At 42.0% G+C, this 19,387-nt stretch overlaps 5 protein-coding genes across 7 annotated transcripts in view; 3 read left to right on the top strand and 2 right to left on the bottom strand.

The window, feature by feature from the left end:
- The window catches only part of LOC120447759 (formin-J), a 31,806-nt gene extending 30,021 nt beyond the window's left edge, over nucleotides 1–1,785 (bottom strand). The window contains exon 1 of the mRNA XM_039629304.1: nucleotides 1,184–1,785. The gene's annotated coding sequence lies outside the window, so the exon portion shown is untranslated. The remainder of the gene's footprint in view (nucleotides 1–1,183) is intronic.
- A 460-nt stretch (nucleotides 1,786–2,245) lies between these two features.
- Nucleotides 2,246–9,284, top strand: LOC120448760 (pupal cuticle protein Edg-78E). Its single transcript, XM_039630945.1, has 3 exons — nucleotides 2,246–2,267; nucleotides 8,565–8,704; nucleotides 8,766–9,284. The coding sequence occupies exons 2-3, from the start codon at nucleotides 8,693–8,695 to the stop codon at nucleotides 9,282–9,284; spliced, it is 531 nt and encodes a 176-aa protein (XP_039486879.1). The 5' UTR covers nucleotides 2,246–2,267; nucleotides 8,565–8,692.
- LOC120448761 (pupal cuticle protein Edg-78E) lies at nucleotides 3,277–3,799 on the bottom strand. The gene is made up of 2 exons (XM_039630946.1): nucleotides 3,751–3,799; nucleotides 3,277–3,686 (listed from the first exon to the last, which is right to left on the bottom strand). The coding sequence occupies exons 1-2, from the start codon at nucleotides 3,760–3,762 to the stop codon at nucleotides 3,315–3,317; spliced, it is 384 nt and encodes a 127-aa protein (XP_039486880.1). The 5' UTR covers nucleotides 3,763–3,799; the 3' UTR covers nucleotides 3,277–3,314.
- Nucleotides 9,285–9,947: 663 nt separating the features above from the next.
- LOC120448900 (pupal cuticle protein Edg-78E-like) lies at nucleotides 9,948–11,401 on the top strand. Of its 3 annotated transcripts, none has more exons than XM_039631120.1 (3): nucleotides 9,948–10,007; nucleotides 10,596–10,870; nucleotides 10,945–11,401. In XM_039631120.1, the coding sequence occupies exons 2-3, from the start codon at nucleotides 10,859–10,861 to the stop codon at nucleotides 11,314–11,316; spliced, it is 384 nt and encodes a 127-aa protein (XP_039487054.1). In that variant the 5' UTR covers nucleotides 9,948–10,007; nucleotides 10,596–10,858; the 3' UTR covers nucleotides 11,317–11,401. The 3 variants fall into 3 exon arrangements, with proteins under 3 accessions (XP_039487054.1, XP_039487056.1, XP_039487055.1); XM_039631122.2 differs by lacking the exon at nucleotides 9,948–10,007 and adding an exon at nucleotides 10,084–10,225; XM_039631121.2 differs by lacking the exon at nucleotides 9,948–10,007 and adding an exon at nucleotides 10,240–10,540.
- Nucleotides 11,402–15,443: 4,042 nt separating this feature from the next.
- On the top strand, nucleotides 15,444–15,961 carry LOC120447679 (pupal cuticle protein Edg-78E-like). Its single transcript, XM_039629206.1, has 2 exons — nucleotides 15,444–15,455; nucleotides 15,530–15,961. The coding sequence occupies exons 1-2, from the start codon at nucleotides 15,444–15,446 to the stop codon at nucleotides 15,899–15,901; spliced, it is 384 nt and encodes a 127-aa protein (XP_039485140.1). The 3' UTR covers nucleotides 15,902–15,961.
- Nucleotides 15,962–19,387: the final 3,426 nt, after the last annotated feature.

Here is a 19,387-nt window from a genome sequence, read left to right as displayed (position 1 = left end):
CAATTTAAAATGTATATTTTACTGAAAAACGGATTTTTCTCTCTCTGCACTTTGCTAACTTAAATGCGTGCTTGGCTTTTTTCTTCTTTTAACTGTTTGCGCTGCCCACATGCGATGGCCTGGGCTTGATAAATAATTTTAGTTTTATAAACACAAATTGACACTTCAAATTGTTTGCCAAAAAAAACGAAACGCGGGGTGGGGAGAGAACGAATCGCAAAATCGAAAAATGAAATCAATTTGAATTAAGCCGCCGCGCTTTGAAGAGATTTCTTTGGCCTCGAGGGGTGGAACCTGCCTCGACTTGGATATATTAACCATATTGGCCATATCATGACCGAAAACACTTCTCGGAATCCAAAAGGCAGGTAGCCGCCCCACTTGCTCATATTCTTGTTCTTGTTCTTTAGTTTTTTTTTGCCGCCCTGGGCTCCTTCATAAAAATATGCGAATCCGATTCGTATCGGCAAAGATCTGAACACGGCTTCTAATTCCGCGGGGCATCGAAATGGCACCAAAAAACCTGCCTTTTTGGTGGCTAAAGATATTCGGATTTTCAAAGAGCAACGCAATCGTTATTGCCGCATTATGCTCGCGTTAATTAATTGTTTATTTGTCTGGCGATTACCACCGATTTTCGTCATGCAAGTGGGGTGATTGTAATTACAGACGAAACTCGCTAAAGGTAACGCGCTATAGGTAGATAGCCAGTTAAAGAAATAAGTTAAATTGGAGTTAGCAAGAGAATTCATTGGACGACGGCTAAAAATTTTGTATATTTATTTTATAAGTAACTCAGTTGAGGAAAGTCTTCCCATAGTTTGAATAAAGCATTATCTTTAAATATCCTTAAATAAATAAATATCCTTAACTAACCATTATAATGCAATAATTGTGCTTGTTCGTTGTTTTTTTTTTTATATATTTTTGTAATGCATTTAAAAATATCTAGAAGACGTAACGGGGGAACTCATTATTACAATCATTTGTTTAAGGCGCCAGTCTTATCAGCGTTATGGTTCCGCGTAATTGATCTAGTTTTGTGGCGATCGCTGCATTCTACGCGGCATTGGGGGAAAATGTTGTTGGGGGCGATTGGTAGTAAATATTATCACAGCTGACCGCGACTAGCGGGTAAACACAAGAGAGGGCGACTTAATAGGCCAGTGATCGGAAAACTCACCACGGAAAATGCGGCAATGCGGCGGGGGAAAAACACCTGCCGACTGTCGATCCAAATCAAGTTCGGTTGGGGAATTGCGTTTATCGTACTTATCGAATGCACTTTGTTTCGCTTTTATTGAGGGGTTCTTGTTGCTGTTGTTGTTGTTGTTGTTGTTGCTGGTTCTTGCCACTTGGCGATTGCTGTTGTTGTTGCTGCTGCCGTTTTAATTAGCAATACAAACACATTAGCTAATGCACACGCGCGACACACAGCCACATGAAATTGGCGCCCACGCAGCCGAAAGCGCCAACAAGCAAACGCGTTTATTGAAAACGCAGCACAGAACTCGCACTAAAGCCAAACTCAAATTCAAATTCAATTCTCAAACTCAAACTCAAATTCAAATACAAAAATCGAAAACCAAAACAAAATATTAGGTGATGGCTGCACATGCACTTTGCATTTGCATTTGCAATTCGCCGCTGAGCGGAGTTCTCGGCTCAAAGCAACTGAAAACAACGCGAAACAACACCGAACAACACTAAACACCACGAAGGAACACCTAACATCTCACACCTGCTGCCGGATGCCAAATACCGGATAACCGATTCGTTCGAGTGATCGCGAGTGACTGAAGTGACGGCGAGCTTGCGCGGCTTCATCTTCTACCGATCGCCGATTGCGCGCGCTCATTTAAAATCGATTGTTTTTGTTTGTTTTATCGATAGGTATATTGTGTCCAAGTTTCTAAAGCTAATTCCCGAAATTGTGGAAGAAATGCTTACAGCAAACTTTAAACGGCATTTTCTCAAAACCATGGTTTTCAAAATGATGTGAGCAATAATAAAAAAAATTAGTAAACCGATTTTCATCATCAGCATTAAGCATTCTTTTTCAAGAGCATAAAAAATTGTTCAATATGAACTGAAGATTTTAAACACACCAAACAAACAAAGCCTGTCTGAGCGCAATTACAAAGATTTTTATGTGAAAATACGAATTTTACTGTTAACATTGACAGTTAACGGTTAACAGCTGTAACGCAAATAACATGCGCTGCTAACCGGTTCGCGAGCCAGTTCCAAATAACAGAGAGCAACTGGTGAGCATTTTTGTATTTTAAAATATCCGTTAGTGCTTTTAATAGGAACTTTAATATATTATTATTTAAACTACATATATGTTTTGTTTTTTACTATTATTAATATAAAGAGCACATAGTAGCTTAAATTAGCTGAATACATTTTATATGCTTTGCTGTAAGTATTATGTTATTTCTTATTATATATGTAAATATATGGTATGTTTCGATTGCTTATTTTGTTTACAAATATTAAATTAATACATACATTAAATTAAACTAAACAAATATTTATACAAATTGTTAATAATTTTAATTTCTTTCGTTAGTACTAAAAGACAGAAGTTTTAGACTTTACGATGCTACCATCAGTACTAAATACTTGTTAGATAATAGTTAAGTTTATTAAGAGTAATGTCAGTATGTTTCGGTTTACTTTGATCCATCATATTTTAAAAGGTGCGCCAAGCGTTGTGTATTTAGATAGCTATCGATATCTTTTAATCCTAAGCGTTTCACTGTGAATGGCAATGAGTATTGACTGCAAAGTGATGAGCGACTTATGAGCCCTGTATTTAACCCAACGAATGATTGGCGCCAAAAAATTTGAATTTAAAATGCTTTTTATATTAGCTCATGCTTCAAAAAACGTCTTTAAAGTGTTTTTTTATGAAATACTAACTGCAATCTCTTATGTAAGTAACTTCAACTTATTATATTTCCCTCCTGATTAATTCAAATTAATTTGCTTCATGATTATGAGGAAATAGTAATAGTAAGGGTAATGATAAGTGCAAGACTTTCGAGTATGCAAGCCTTTATGCAAGACTTTAATATAATTTGTTTGTGTTTACAACGGCTTGCGAATGTTAAATCACGATTGTGAAAAATCCCATTAGCAAATCTGTGCACTACTTACAAACGCTATCTCCACCCAAATTCGACAAGAGTCTCGACTTGTTTATGGAAATGTTTGATGGCTCAAACAAGGTTTATTTTCAAATGACTTAAAACTAGCTGGAACAACGCTCAACATGTGATGTGGTGGTGCCGGCACGCCCACTTGGTCTAGAATCGTCCTTGACCCTGGCGACTCTCCTGCTGGGGATGGGTGCGGATGTACTCCAGTGACTTCAGGATGGCCGCTGGGATTGGAGGCGGCGTGGGCAGATGGGCGCCAGCTGGGTGGTAGCCATTGCCGTCGGCGGTGTAGGTCAACTGGATGAGCTGACCATCGGGCGCATAGTAGGCGTTCGAGCCACTGGCATAGTAACCGCCCACACCCGATTCCTGGCCAGCGATGCCATTGGACGTCTGGTACTGATACGCATAGCTGCCATCCTCCTTCAGGTCGCTCTTGTACTCGCGAGTCTCGGCACGGGCATCGAAGGAGTCGGCCTGGACACAGGACACGGCCAGGGCGGCAACGGCAAGGACGAACTGTGGGATAAGGATAATGCTAGTTGAAAGAGTTTGCCTCCTAAATCGAAAATCCTGAACTCACGAATTTGTTCATTTTGATGTGGATTGGGTTGGACTTGTTGTCACTGTGAACTCGCAACGAGAATGAATATGACCGAATTGGCCCCGCTTCGCATTTATAGCATTTTGGCACGCCAATCATTTTGGGCCGGGCACTCGCAGTCGCAGTCGCCGAAAAACGCGTATAATTTGCAGCATTGAACCTGAACTGCCAACTGCCCCTCTCACAGATACGAAAAGTACACACACACTGGCACTTAAAGACTCCGCTGGAGACTTTTCGGTGATTTTAGTGCTTTACTATCTTAGTGGTATTCGTGTGAGATAGTTTTTTGTTGGCCATAAACTTTATGCTCCTTTTTGTTCAACTTGTTGGCAGCCGGTTAATCAATTCTTAGGTCTGCGGCGAGGGGTTAATTTTTCATTAACACCTCCGCAAGTTGTTTGGTTAGCGCAATTTATAGTTGCCCCATCGCCTTATTTCTTTATAAACTGCCTTACCCACGAATTCGCAAATTATTTTAAAGCGCCTGGCTTTTTGCGGCAGGATCATTTATAAATGTTGCGCCTAGTCCCAAATCATATGCGAGACTTTATAATAAATCGTTCGCAGTAACAGCGAAATCGATTAAGAACCTCACATGCTGGGTCAACGCATTCATTTATTACAAAATCACCAAGCGCGTCCAAAAATGGAAAAGCCGAAAAACCCAAAAGGAAGTGGCAAGCAACCTCAGCTTTGCAGCAAGGCAGACGAACGACCTTGCCACCAATATTGGCAGACTGTCCGAAAGTACGAAAGCTTATCGACAGCGGAGCGGGCAAGTTTGTATTAAGTTTTGATAAGAAAACTTGCGATGAGCGGCGATGGCGATGACGGTGACGTGACTCACGGAAAGTACGAAGCTTCAGTGGGGGAAAATTGGAGCTCTAGCTTCATTTCAAGCGGAAAGTCTGATCACTTTAAGCTTTTATACAGCAAATTAGACTAGGTATGGGAAAGGAAAAAAGGCTATTAAACAACATACATTGGTGCTACATAAGTAAATAAACTAATATTAAACTTTAAATTTGAAAGCTGTTTTTTTTATTTATTTTTTATTTTATTGCTTATTATGCAAGTTCAGGAATTTCGTAAATATTTTATATTTGAATATAGTCTAGATATTTCTAAAATTATATTAATTAATATTATTATATTATATTAATTATATTATTATATTATATATTAATTATATATTATATATTATATATATTATATATTATATATTATATATTAATTATTAATTATATTAAAATTCTAAAATACAAAACCTTTAATTTCAAATCAGCTAGATCTCTAGCTTGCCAATTCTATTTTTAAAAAATATATATTTCCACTAACAAACTTGCCGCCTGATTTTTGGGCCATATTAAAGGTGTCAGTCTGCCATCGCTAAAGTGGCCAAAAGGCATTGACTGGCGGCAACAAGAAGGGCACACGCTGTTTCCCCTGCAAGATTTGTGTTGGCCTTTTATAAGTACATGGATTGAACGGCTTGGCTGGCCAGTCCGGACTACACCACACCAGACCAGACCTGCGTCTGCTGCTCGAAATGAATCTGACTCCGAGTTGGGGAGAAAAGTGAATGTGATGCGGGGCGATGTCGCATGGAGGCAGTAGCATCAGCAGCAACAGAAGGAGCAGCATTATCTGCCCTCTGTTTTGCTGGCCTTTTTGGTGTTACTTTCGGCTTTTATGCCCCAAACCGGCTGTCCGGCAATTGGGCATTTATTTTTTTTGCTGTACGTTCCTTTATACACACATATATATATGTGCGTATTTTTTTTTGGCCAACACAATTGTCCGGTGCTCGACGCTTGGGCGGCTTTAAATGAAAAGCAAAAGTTGTTACGATTCGTTGGAGTTTCCTCTGTGCCATTGCCGGTTGCCTTAAGCCGCTTCCGCTGTACTTAACCATCCTGCCCCTTAATGTTTTGTCATTGCTGTTGCTCCACCTCCTTCTACTCCTTCTGCTCCTCCTACTCCTTCTGCTCCTCCTACTCCTCCTGCTGTTGCTCCTCCTCCTCCCCCAAATCCCCATCCATCCATTAGGGCATCAATCCATCTTCGCGCGCATTAAGCTGAGACAAGGAGCACCAGCGGAAAATATACAAAAATGTGAAAAAAAGGGGACTTGCTTTAGTGCAGCGACTCCTTGGCCAGTTCCTCACGCTCACCTGCTCCAACTCAATTGACCCACATTCGGTGGCGGCCACTTCTCCAGTCCATTTCAGACTGGTCCCATCCAAGGTCGCTTGGGCGCAGTGTTTTAGCCCTAGTTTGGGCATGTCTTTGAATGTTTACTTAACGAGCAGTGCCGCATCTGCACTGTGAGAGAATTTTATTCTAAATAAATAATATCTTAATAATATCACGCGTTCAAGAAGCGTTGAAGCTAAGTTAGACAAAGAGCATAGAAAATATAAGGGCTTCTCTTCCTTAGTTACTATTATTTACCTAATAATATTGTTATTTGTGTACTATATATATTTCAAATAAATTAATGGTCATTTAAACGTATTTAACATCATGTTATATAAGAAGTGCGCCCATTTTCTTTCTCTGCACCTCGTCGATGGACATTTGAATTTTATGGCCAATCCGCTGCTCCACATTCACTCATCTGATACATTTAGTGATTTTAATTAACTAAAACACCGTCAACGAAATCGACGCGACGCCTGCAGACTGTCTGGCCACTTTTATGGAGCGTTCAGGTTTATGCAGTTTCATTCGATGGTTAGTCATTCGATGGTACAGGTTTTAGCCGATTCTCCAGCAGATGTAACCCACATCTAACGCCCAAAAGTATTGGGGCAAATAGCGTTGGCGTTGGGCGTGGAAGGTCGGCCCTTGGGGGATTTTTGATTTTTTTTGTTTTTTATATATGGTGATACAAATACAGATCGATCGATGGATTGCCGGCAAACAAAGTCAACGACTTTCGAAAATCTTGGCGCAACGACCTTCAGTCCATAGAGACGAAATGGCTCTGCTAATTGCTTGTAGTTGCAACTTTCATTTCGATTCGCTTTGGAAATTCGGCTCGTGGTGGGATTTTTTTTCTTTTTTTTTTTTTTGTTTTGGCAAGTTGGCACTTGTAGCTTCAATTTAAATCAGCACACGGCTTCATTGAATAACCCAATTAATTGGATTTTCATCCATTTGAATTAATTTTTTTTTTGGCAACCAAACGGACTACATTTGTTCATGCATTTCTGGTGTGGCGAATATTTAAGGCTGATGGATTTTTAATCAAAAAGTTGATTCAATTTGCATGTTTCAAGTCCGTTTCCCTTCGCTGTTTGAATGTCTGAATGGCTCACATCTTTTGACAATTCATTTAAATGCGTGAATATGCCATAACATCGCACGACTAATTGATTTAGTTCGTAAGCTATTATGGCTCTGCACAAATTTGAGCAATAATCTTTGATATTTGCATCTTTGCCATCGTTTCCCCCCAATTGAATTCAATTATGAGAGGCGTGGCACCCAGAAGAAGTCTGGTTTATGTAAACCTATCAAAACTGAGAGAATTTTTATGTGCATGCATGTAAATGTCGCAGTAAAAATGAAAGCAAAAATATATTGGCTTTTTATGCCGGCAGTGCATCAAATGTATATTTAATGCACTTTCACAGGCGACTGTGAAAGTGAAGATTAAATTATAGCACACATGTAACTGCATAGAACAGAGGAAAGCACGATGATCCTTAAAGTTAAGGCTTTAAAAAGTTATCAAAATAAAATACTGATGGTCACTGTTAATAAATACTTCATAATTATATTATTGAAAGTAACAGCACACTCACTGGTGAACTAAATAAAACTGATAAATTAAGAACCTTAAAGTTAAGGCTTTAAAAAGGTTACACCATAAAATACTGAAGGTCACTGTTAATAAATACTTCATATTTCAATTATTAAGTGTGATTGCACACTCACTGGTAAGGGAAATAAAACCGATAAATTAAGAATAAATGATTAAATTAATGCTTTTGGCCAGTAGCAGCGCAGTAGCGGCATAAAACCATATTTCCCATGACCTAATTGTTAACTGAAATTTATGAGCGGAACCAGTTGCCCGAAAACCGAAGCCAGGTGCATTTTGCATGTGAATTATGGCCAGGCCGCTTTCAAATTCTGATTGATTAGCATCTGCCCAAAACTAGGGAAAAATTAGCAATAATTTGTGAGTGGGATGGAGAGAATCCATTGACCATTTCACGTCCAGCACAACCACCAAACCCGAAGCACGAGCCATTTCATCCACTTAACTGGATACAAGGCACTGATAAATCTTTGGGGCACAGTGAATCCATTACGGATTTCGTAAAAGTGGTCATCTTACATACGAATATGCCACGATTGGTGGTGCGCAACCTGGTCGTGGTTAATTAATGAATTAACACAAACACTTAATTACTCAAGCGCCGGCAGCGAAGAGCTGCGGTCTCTTGACCCGCGGGAAGTGGAGCTGCAGAAGAAGGGTCAATCGACCAGGTGGCCAGTACCAGGTTGGTTTATGTTTCTGTTTCAGTTTCCGTTTCGGTTTCGGTTTCGGTTTCTGTTTCACTCGAAACTTTGTTAATGGAACTAGCTGTGGAAGCCACCAAAAATCGAGTTAATTGCCGCTTGCAACCGTTGCTGGCTCTCGGCTGTGAAATCCAAAATAACCTGCCACATGTGATGTGATGAGTTCCAGTTCCCCCCCCTTCTGCACCACCACAATTATCATCACCATCAGGTCTAATGGCTGCACACAACACTTTCCTCACTTTCGTTGGCAGATCAATTCGGATTTTCTGGGGTATAAAAGCGCCGGGTCGAGGTTACTGAGCCATCAAACACAGTTTAGCTCTTAGGGTCAAACCAGCAAATAAACCATAAACCAAATCTCAACCTAAGCCAGGCGAAAATGTCGAAGATCGTAAGTCAAAAACAAGAAGGAGCTCCCCAATGGGATATAATAACAATTCATGTGATTGCAGAACGTCGTTGTATTTGTGGCCATGTCCGTGCTCCTGCTCGCAGTCCAGGCTCGTCCCTCCGATTCCCCGGATGCCCATGCCGAGATCCGGAGCTTTGTCAACGAGCTGAAGCAGGGGGATGGCAGCTACAACTACCAGTTCGAGACGTCCAACGGCATTGCCCAGCAGGAGCAGGGAGTGGGTGGCTACTATGCCAGCGGCTCATCGCAGTACTACACACCCGAGGGCCAGCTCATCCAGTTGACCTACACGGCCGATGAGAACGGATTCCAGCCGCAGGGCGAACACCTGCCCACACCGCATCCCATTCCCGAGGCCATCCTCAAGTCGCTGGAGTACAATCGCAACCACCCGGAGGAGGATGGCGAGTATGAGCACCATCATGACCACCATCATGACCACCATCATGGTCAGGAGCAGGGTGCGCAGTATCTGCAGCCAGCCGGAGCACTGCTCGCACCTGCCTCGTCGCCAGTGGTGTCCGTGGGTCAGGTCCTGCCCTACGACAGGAAGGTATAAGGCGGCACCATCTACTGCATCCGCTTTCATCTCGTCCAGCTGCCCATGTTGTTTTCGCCTGTCTGTTTGCATAGTCAGTACATCCAGAACATCATAGCATATATGGCATCCAGCATATACATATGGTGGTGCCCATCAAACAGCAGAAAGAACATCGGAGCAACTACATCTGGACGCGGTGGCACACCCACTCGCACACCCACACACATACACACACACACACTGTATATATATATTTCCATCAACATGCTCCCGGGCTGCTCAAAGGTCCTTCGTCCTGTGAGCCGGGCTCCTCCATTCCGTGTCCGTTGGCGGCTCGACTGACGTTGACATTTATTGCCAGAGATAATAATAATGTAATAAAAGAAAAATACAATTTAATATGCTTGTTTATACTATGAGTGCCTGGGCCAAGACGAGAGCATATGGCCGTGCCCGAAGCCATTGCACTGTGAGAAAAAATATGCCAACTAAATAAATCAAATCTGTGGCAAACTGTTTCAGAAACATTTAAAAGGAAAAACGGCTAAGGGGAAGTCCCCTCTTCAATGTGAGCAATATGAAAATTAATATCTATTTTAGCTAAAATTAGAAGGGTATTCCCCTTTGATAGCCAAAAATGATGGATTTGCTTACAAGTGTGAGAAACCAGTTTTACACCTCATCACAACTGGTCAGTAGGCAATGTGTATACCTTCACACCTTTAAGCACTATTATTAGTAGTAAGTAATAATATATAATTTTCGCTTAAACACTAATATTTTTCTCTGTGTCAATGCCATCGCATCGCCCACATGCATCATCGCAGTGGCTAACCCCTTGAGATTTTCCCACAAGTGTGCAGAAATCTCGTTCAGAATTATCTATATATGAATTCAGACTGGGGAAAGTTCAATCAGAAATTAATAAATGCACGCTGCTATTTGCTGCTGCTCGAAAGGTTGTATTATACAAATTCCCTTCAATGAATTAACTTCAATCATCATTGCTGGGTTGATTAAATTAACAAGTTGTATTTTCTGTTGATAATCTCGATTACCATTGTTCGTGTTTCTTCGGCAAGCATTCGGCTTTGAATTTGATGAGGTTGTGTCAGCGCTCCACCCAAGTTCATGATTTTAAAGGGTATAGCTCAGCTTGGGAGTGGATTTACAGGTGTTTTCTGCAATGATTCATATAAATAGTAGCAAAATCGTATACCAAATTCGTTGAGAAGTAACTAACTGGTAAAAGAAGGCGCACTTCCAATAGCTAAGTAATATGCTAGGCAGGTATATGATATTCAGGGAAATCATAATATCAGTCCTCAGTTTCATTACAGAGCATACAATAGTCGCTAGTATCCCATGATGGGAACTCCACATCTTGCATTAATGACTGAAAACGAGTGGCCAAAAGCAGTTTATTGGGCGAAATATGGGTCGCTCTGCATGCCCGACTTGTTTGCATATTCGGAGTCTGTGTCTGCATGCTGGCTTTGTCTTTGACTATCGGATCGGAGCACTATAAATAGTCAATCGGGGGACCAGAGTGACAGCATTAGCCCCTCGGTCAACAAACCAGCAGCAGCAACATGTACAAGCTCGTAAGTGGATAAGTGGATAACAGATTCCTTCCGCATGGATCTAGTGATTTAACTGGACTATTCTATACCATTAGCTCCTCGTCGTCGCCCTTGTCGGATGCGCCCTGGCCGCGCCACTGAACGATGATGTCATCACCAAGTTCCTGGCCAACCAGGATACGGACGGCACCTACGCCTACGACATCGAGCAGGCTAGCGGTATCCAGATCAAGGAGCAGGGTCTTGCCGGCCACAGTGCTCAGGGATCCTTCGCCTACACCTCCCCCGAGGGCGTTCCCGTCCAGGTGGTGTACACCGCCGACGAGTTCGGCTTCCACCCACAGTCCAACTTGCTGCCCACTCCCCCACCAATCCCAGAGGAGATCCTGCAGTCCATCCGTTACATCCAGGAGCACCCCACTCCCGAGGAACTGGCCGATCGCGAAGTTCGCGCCAGGCAGATCTAGATCTGGATTGAAAATAGTAATCTTAAGCTTGCCAAAGTAGTCTACACACGATGTGTTCATCATCCCAGCCATTCGATTAAACCACATCCAGCTTTTGGTTGGTGTTAATTCCACTTATTTGCGGACTATCTAATTTGCTTGGGAAAGAACCAATTAGTGGGGCAATACAATAGATTTTATTTCAGCTGAAGCGGCGGCAAAGCTCCGCACTTCATACTGAATATTTAACGCCATTGCCTTTGGTGAACAGTGATTCCAAAGTTGCCCAAAATCTACAGCGGATTTTCGAAAGTTCCTGATTGTTTGGGATCACAAAACGAAATCTGGGCAACCAAAGAAACTTTCTGTGGCAATCTACACAGCTGAAGGCCAAGGTCAACGTGGGCGAAAGCGAAAACAATATCTTCAAGGGAGACTTTGTTTCAAATAACATGGAAAGTGTAAAGATATTGGGCTAAACTTGTTTGTGGGGAAAACAAGTCTGTGGACTTACTTTGTTGACTTTATTTTAACACACGTGCTGAAAGTGAGAAATGGTGGTAAAACGCTTTAAAATGAGATAGAGACATAAAATATGCATGTTTGGTCCAAAATTAAAGATACTGAAGACATAGAATGAATAAAATAATAAAAATCAAATTGGCCAACGAAAACACTGTGCGTTTGCTGCTCATTAACATTTGACATGAGCCACGTTAATTTCTGCTTTTGGCTGCGATTTTATGGCCGGGAATTGAATGAGTGTCTGCTGGAAATGGAAATTCATTAAGACACTTACATTGAGAGGAGCAGGAGCAGCAGTAGACTCACACAGACTCATAAGACACTTGGCTAACACGCACACAGCGCCATTGAAGCGTGATGGTTTTTTGGCGGCGGAAAATGGTGGGAAAATCGAAGGAAAATTGGGGAAAGTCTGGCAAACTCTGGAGCGGGACTCTCATATCAATTAGGCACGCTCAGCGGCGGATATGAGTAGTTAATTAAAAAGATCGGGACGCGGGAAGAGTTAATATGCGATGTGTGAACTGCCATAAAACTTAGCAACCCAAAGAGGACAAAGGACGATGCTGTAAAAGCTTATGATTCGCTCTTCAATTTTGGGTCGTAACAACGCTCATGCTAATGTCAACCCATTATATCTGTGGATCTGCGGTCACCACTTGAGGTGGTGACACAGGTGCTTCAGGTGTTCCTGGTGCTGGGTTTCAACTTCTGCGGGGACAACAGCACAAAGCTGCTGTGTAATCAAAAACTTTTATTTCTGATTTTGCTGAAAATCTAATTATAAATGCGTGGTGGAAATGTGTCTCCTTTTTTCCGGTTCACCTAATTTTGGGGTCTGGGTCTCATTCATACAGGACACTGAATGGTTTGTGACTGTCGTATCCCGAGTATCCTGCTGTTTATTCCCGGCGATTGTCGTTTATGTGCCAAGTCGTAAACGGAAGCCTGTTGGGCTCCGAACTGATGTTTGTCCTGAAAAGCAATAAATTTTTAAATAATTGCGAGACATCAGTGGAATCGTAAAGAGCAAAATATGCATAAACGGTTTGTGAAGTTTGAATAATTGAAACGTGTCTATATTTAAATATATCTTAAAGCGATGAGGTTACACATTTTTGTTGTGGAAATCTAAGTAGCTCAAGTACGTATTTATGTTTACTCTTGAACTTCCGTATTGTAATCTAAAATCAGTTGGGCTCGATTCGTTAAGCCTTTGAGTAATGCGGGTGCAGATAACCCGGTGCACTTTCCCGGAAATTTTAGCCCGTATATTCAGGCATTAAACAAATGGGCCAATAACCCTAAGCTCAGTTGCCGTGCAATTTAGATTTATGGTCGGTATAAACTATGCACAAAATTAGCTTCTCTGTGCGTCTTTTATTTGGCCATAACCCAACCAACTGTAGCGCATTTGGCCTTCTTCACTTTTTTTGCTCCAACAACCGGAATAGACAAACAGAACTACCCTTTTGTGACCGTTTCAATGCAAATACGTTTGCGGGAGACACAGGGATACCTTTTCTATTTGTCGGGATTGCGAGTGGCCACGGGCGGAATTGGGGGGCCACGCCATGTCCATATTTAAGCAGCCAAACAACGGCTGGCGAAATAAAAAAATTACTTTGTTTGCAGCTCGGTGAGAACATGGTCACGGCATGTGTCACGTAGCTGCCTAAATATGTGAGCGAGTCCTGGGAAATGACAAGGACCTGCCAGGACTTCTTTTTTTATCCGCAGGAGAGCATAACTCAAAACGGACCCGTATAGCGAAAACAATGGAAAAACTGAAGCGAGCAAAATTTTGACGATCTTGTTCTAGCATTATCTATATATGTACATACATATTATATAAATTCTGACTGGTGCAAGTTCAATCAGAAATGAATAAATACGCTCTGGTTTTCTTGCTGCTCGGAAGGTTGTATTATGCAAATTGTCATTGGCCCTTCGATTCCAAGTTGATTCGCGTCACGAGCTGAAAAAATGTTGTAATCTGAATCATTGAATAAATTAACAAGTTGTATTTGTTGTTGATAATCTCGCTGGTTTTTACCTTTGGTGTGTGCCGAAGAGCAAAATTTGACTTTGATTTTGATGCATTGAGGTTGTGTCAGTGCTCCACCCAAGTTCATGGTTTTAAAGGGTATTTATAGGTGTTTTCAGCAGAGTAGCATATAAATAGTAAGAGATTCTTCGGTACAGTAAAAAATATAACACCCAATAATTTATCTTAGTTTTGATTTATTATGTTCTTGCACATACATATCTCGTAGTGCAGAAAATTATGTAAAAGATAGCAGGAAGCGTGTCCGATATATATATTCCTAACCAGGTCTGTCTGTCCGTCCGTCGGTCTGTCCGTCCGTCGGTCTGTCCGTCCGTCTGTCCGTAAGTCGGTCGGTCTGTTTGTCCGTCCGTCCGTTCGTCTGTCTGTCGGTCTGTCTGTCCGTCCATCTGTCTGACAGTTAGTCTGTCCATCCGTTCGTCTGTCCGTCCGTATGAACGACGAGATCTCAGGACTGTATAAGCTGAAAGTTAAGATTATACTTGGATTATTTGAGAGACATAAACGTAGCGCAAGCTTGTTTCCTTATGTTGCCACGCCCGGTTTAAACTTATAAAAAAAACTTTATATATATAAAAAAAACAAGAGAGAACGCTATAGTCGAGTTCCCCGACTATCTGATACCCGTTACTCAGCTAGTGTAAGAGCGAAGGACAGTTTTTGGCGGTTTGTGGGCGTTAGAGTGGGCGTGGCCAAAAGTTTTTTGGCAAATCGATAGAAATTTACAAGACCAATACAAAAATGAAAAAATATTAAAACTTTTTTCAAAAATGTGGGCGTGGCAGTTTTGGGCGGTTTGTGGGCGTTAGAGTGGGCGTGGCAACCTAAATCGACAAACTTGCGCTGCGTCTATGTCCCTGGAGTCTGTATACTCAATCTCAACTTTCTAGCTTTTGTAGTTCCTGAGATCTCGACGTTCATACGGACAGACGGACAGACGGACAGACGGACAGACAGACGGACGGACAGACGGACATGTCCAGATCGACTCGGCTACTGATCCTGATCAAGAATATATATACTTTATATGGTCGGAAACGCTTCCTTCTGCCTGTTACATACTTTTCAACGAATCTAGTATACCCTTTTACTCTACGAGTAACGGGTATAAAAATTACAAATGTTTTTTTTTCTTCTCCAAATTATCTTGATATTGCAGAAATTAATGAGTATAGGATAGTCGGATAACTCTACAATCGCGTTGTTTCTCGTATAAATTATTTTTTATCTACTCATATATATTTCTGTGAAAAAAAGAAGAAAATTAATATGGATAATAATCAAACCTTCACCTTCTTTACAGAGTATGCAATAGTCGCTTTTATCCCATGATGGGAACTCCATATCTTGCATTAATGACTGAAAACGTGTGGCCAAAAGCAGTTTATTGGGCGAAATATGGGTCGCTCTGCATGCCCGACTTGTTTGCATATTCGGAGTCTGTGTCTGCATGCTGGCTTTGTCTTTGACTATCGGATCGGAGCACTATAAATAGTCAATCGGGGGACCAGAGTGACAGCATTAGCCCCTCGGTCAACAAACCAGCAGCAGCAACATGTACAAGCTCGTAAGTGGATAAGTGGATAACAGATTCCTTCCGCATGGATCTAGTGATTTAACTGGACTATTCTATACCATTAGGTCCTCGTCGTCGCCCTTGTCGGATGCGCCCTGGCCGCGCCACTGAACGATGATGTCATCACCAAGTTCCTGGCCAACCAGGATACGGACGGCACCTACGCCTACGACATCGAGCAGGCTAGCGGTATCCAGATCAAGGAGCAGGGTCTTGCCGGCCACAGTGCTCAGGGATCCTTCGCCTACACCTCCCCCGAGGGCGTTCCCGTCCAGGTGGTGTACACCGCCGACGAGTTCGGCTTCCACCCACAGTCCAACTTGCTGCCCACTCCCCCACCAATCCCAGAGGAGATCCTGCAGTCCATCCGTTACATCCAGGAGCACCCCACTCCCGAGGAACTGGCCGATCGCGAAGTTCGCGCCAGGCAGATCTAGATCTGGATTGAGAATAGTAATCTTAAGCTTGCCAAAGTAGTCTACACACGATGTGTTCATCATCCCAGCCATTCGATTAAACCACATCCAGCTTTTGGTTGGTGTTAATTCCACTTATTTGCGGACTATCTAATTTGCTTGGGAAAGAACCAATTAGTGGGGCAATACAATAGATTTTATTTCAGCTGAAGCGGCGGCAAAGCTCCGCACTTCATACTGAATATTTAACGCCATTGCCTTTGGTGAACAGTGATTCCAAAGTTGCCCAAAATCTATAGTTTCGTTTCTGTGACAGCAGCGGATTTTCGAAAGTTCCTGATTGTTTGGGATCACAAAACGAAATCTGGGCAACCAAAGATACTTTCTGTGGCAATCTACACAGCTGAAGGCCAAGGTCAACGTGGGCGAAAGCGAAAACAATATCTTCAAGGGAGACTTTGTTTCAAATAACATGGAAAGTGTAAAGATATTGGGCTAAACTTGTTTGTGGCCAAAACAAGTCTGTGGACTTACTTTGTTGACTTTATTTTAACACACGTGCTGAAAGTGAGAAATGGTGGTAAAACGCTTTAAAATGAGATAGAGACATAAAATATGCATGTTTGGTCCAAAATTAAAGATACTGAAGACATAGAATGAATAAAATAATAAAAATCAAATTGGCCAACGAAAACACTGTGCGTTTGCTGCTCATTAACATTTGACATGAGCCACGTTAATTTCTGCTTTTGGCTGCGATTTTATGGCCGGGAATTGAATGAGTGTCTGCTGGAAATGGAAATTCATTAAGACACTTACATTGAGAGGAGCAGGAGCAGCAGTAGACTCACACAGACTCATAAGACACTTGGCTAACACGCACACAGCGCCATTGAAGCGTGATGGTTTTTTGGCGGCGGAAAATGGTGGGAAAATCGAAGGAAAATTGGGGAAAGTCTGGCAAACTCTGGAGCGGGACTCTCATATCAATTAGGCACGCTCAGCGGCGGATATGAGTAGTTAATTAAAAAGATCGGGACGCGGGAAGAGTTAATATGCGATGTGTGAACTGCCATAAAACTTAGCAACCCAAAGAGGACAAAGGACGATGCTGTAAAAGCTTATGATTCGCTCTTCAATTTTGGGTCGTAACAACGCTCATGCTAATGTCAACCCATTATATCTGTGGATCTGCGGTCACCACTTGAGGTGGTGACACAGGTGCTTCAGGTGTTCCTGGTGCTGGGTTTCAACTTCTGCGGGGACAACAGCACAAAGCTGCTGTGTAATCAAAAACTTTTATTTCTGATTTTGCTGAAAATCTAATTATAAATGCGTGGTGGAAATGTGTCTCCTTTTTTCCGGTTCACCTAATTTTGGGGTCTGGGTCTCATTCATACAGGACACTGAATGGTTTGTGACTGTCGTATCCCGAGTATCCTGCTGTTTATTCCCGGCGATTGTCGTTTATGTGCCAAGTCGTAAACGGAAGCCTGTTGGGCTCCGAACTGATGTTTGTCCTGAAAAGCAATAAATTTTTAAATAATTGCGAGACATCAGTGGAATCGTAAAGAGCAAAATATGCATAAACGGTTTGTGAAGTTTGAATAATTGAAACGTGCCTATATTTCCATACATCTTAAAGCGATGAGGTTACACATTTTTGTTGTGGAAATCTAAGTAACTCAAGTATTTATGTTTACTCTTGAACTTCCGTATTGTAATCTAAAATCAGTTGGGCTCGATTCGTTAAGCCTTTGAGTAATGCGGGTGCAGATAACCCGGTGCACTTTCCCGGAAATTTTAGTCCGTATATTCAGGCATTAAACAAATGGGCCAATAACCCCAAGCTCAGTTGCCGTGCAATTTAGATTTATGGTCGGTATAAACTATGCACAAAATTAGCTTCTCTGTGCGTCTTTTATTTGGCCATAACCCAACCAACTGTAGCGCATTTGGCCCAGTGTCTGGCCCACTTCTCCACTTTTTTTTTGCCCGAACATCAAGAATAGACAAACAGAACTACCCTTTTGTGACCGTTTCAATGCAAATACGTTTGCGGGAGACACAGGGATACCTTTTCTATTTGTCGGGATTGCGAGTGGCCACGGGCGGAATTGGGGGGCCATGCCATGTCTATATTTAAGCAGCCAAACAACGGCTGGCGAAATAAAAAAATTACTTTGTTTGCAGCTCGGTGAGAACATGGTCACGGCATGTGTCACGTAGCTGCCAAAATATGAGAGCAAGGACCTGGCAGGACTCCTTTTATCCTCCGCGGGAAAGCATAACCCGGAACGGGCGAGCATTTCAATTAAGCAAAAACTGAAGAAGCGAGCAAAATGATGACCGGAGTGGGAGCCATTCAGCCCTTTTGTTGTATTCATATTTATAGGGATTCGCAGGAAATTAATTTCCCTTTAACATTCTTCAGCTGGCGATGGGAATATCCAACTTTAATGCCTTACTTACTTTCCACTTTCTACTTTTCACTTTTCATTTGCTGTGCAATTTTTCTCAGAACCGAAAAAAAGTATGTGGGTATGGGCAACGCAACGAAAAACATTCACTGGCAGTATTAATAACAATAGTTCCGGCCATTTGAGATGGTCAGTTGATGGCGGAGGGGAATGAACGCCTAGACTTTTGACTTTTGCTAGCAAAATGAAAAATAATTTCCCACAATAATTGCAAAGGAAAACTTTCGGGTGAGTGAAGTGCTGAATTTTCGCTCATTCTGTTGAAATACCAATACGAATGACAGCGGCCATAGCTAAACAGACAAACGAAACCAATTTATTCCCAAGTAAAAATCAATAGTCAAGTAGCAGGAGAAATGGGGAACCAACTAACGTGGAAATCGTAAAAAAAAAACGTCAAATTCTTTAGAGGCGACAAAATTGTGTGTCCAAGTGGGTGTGTATGTGTGTGTGTGTATGGTGGCCCCATCAGCGATGTGTACGTGAAGATGCCACCTCGAATCGTCAGTTTTGCCGGACACTCAGCCGTCATTCGATGCCCTCCATTCTCCACTCTCCTCGCTACTCGACTGCCCTTTGCCGTACATGGTGCACTTATATCCGTATCGGTCGTCCGCCTTCCGGAATCCGTTTTCGTTAACAACTGCGCCCCAAAGTAGCGCACAAGGATGGCTGCAACAGCAGCAACAACAGCAACAACAGCAACCATGCCAGCCAGGACGACAAGGACAACAGCGGTGGCGCTGAATGGTAAAATATGCATTTGACATGCGATGAAGCACAGTGAATGCACAGAGAAAAGTGCGAAGGAAAGGTGGTAGTTTAGCATATTTAAGTGCGTTGAATGTCAGCGCCGTATATTTGGAAATAAGAATAAGAAATAAGCATTAGTGTGGATATAAAGGAGTACTCAAAACATTAACGAATACCGCTTATGTTACTTGCATCTTATATCTAATATCTCAGTATCTTTTATCATTTAATTTTCATCTAATATTTCAATCAATTTGATTAATAGCTCTTTTTT

This window comes from Drosophila santomea, chromosome 3L (genome assembly GCF_016746245.2).
Source record: "Drosophila santomea strain STO CAGO 1482 chromosome 3L, Prin_Dsan_1.1, whole genome shotgun sequence".
Lineage (NCBI taxonomy): Eukaryota > Metazoa > Arthropoda > Insecta > Diptera > Drosophilidae > Drosophila > Drosophila santomea.
Note: the sequence above shows the minus strand (reverse complement) of the source record. Positions and strands in the feature narration are given on the sequence as shown.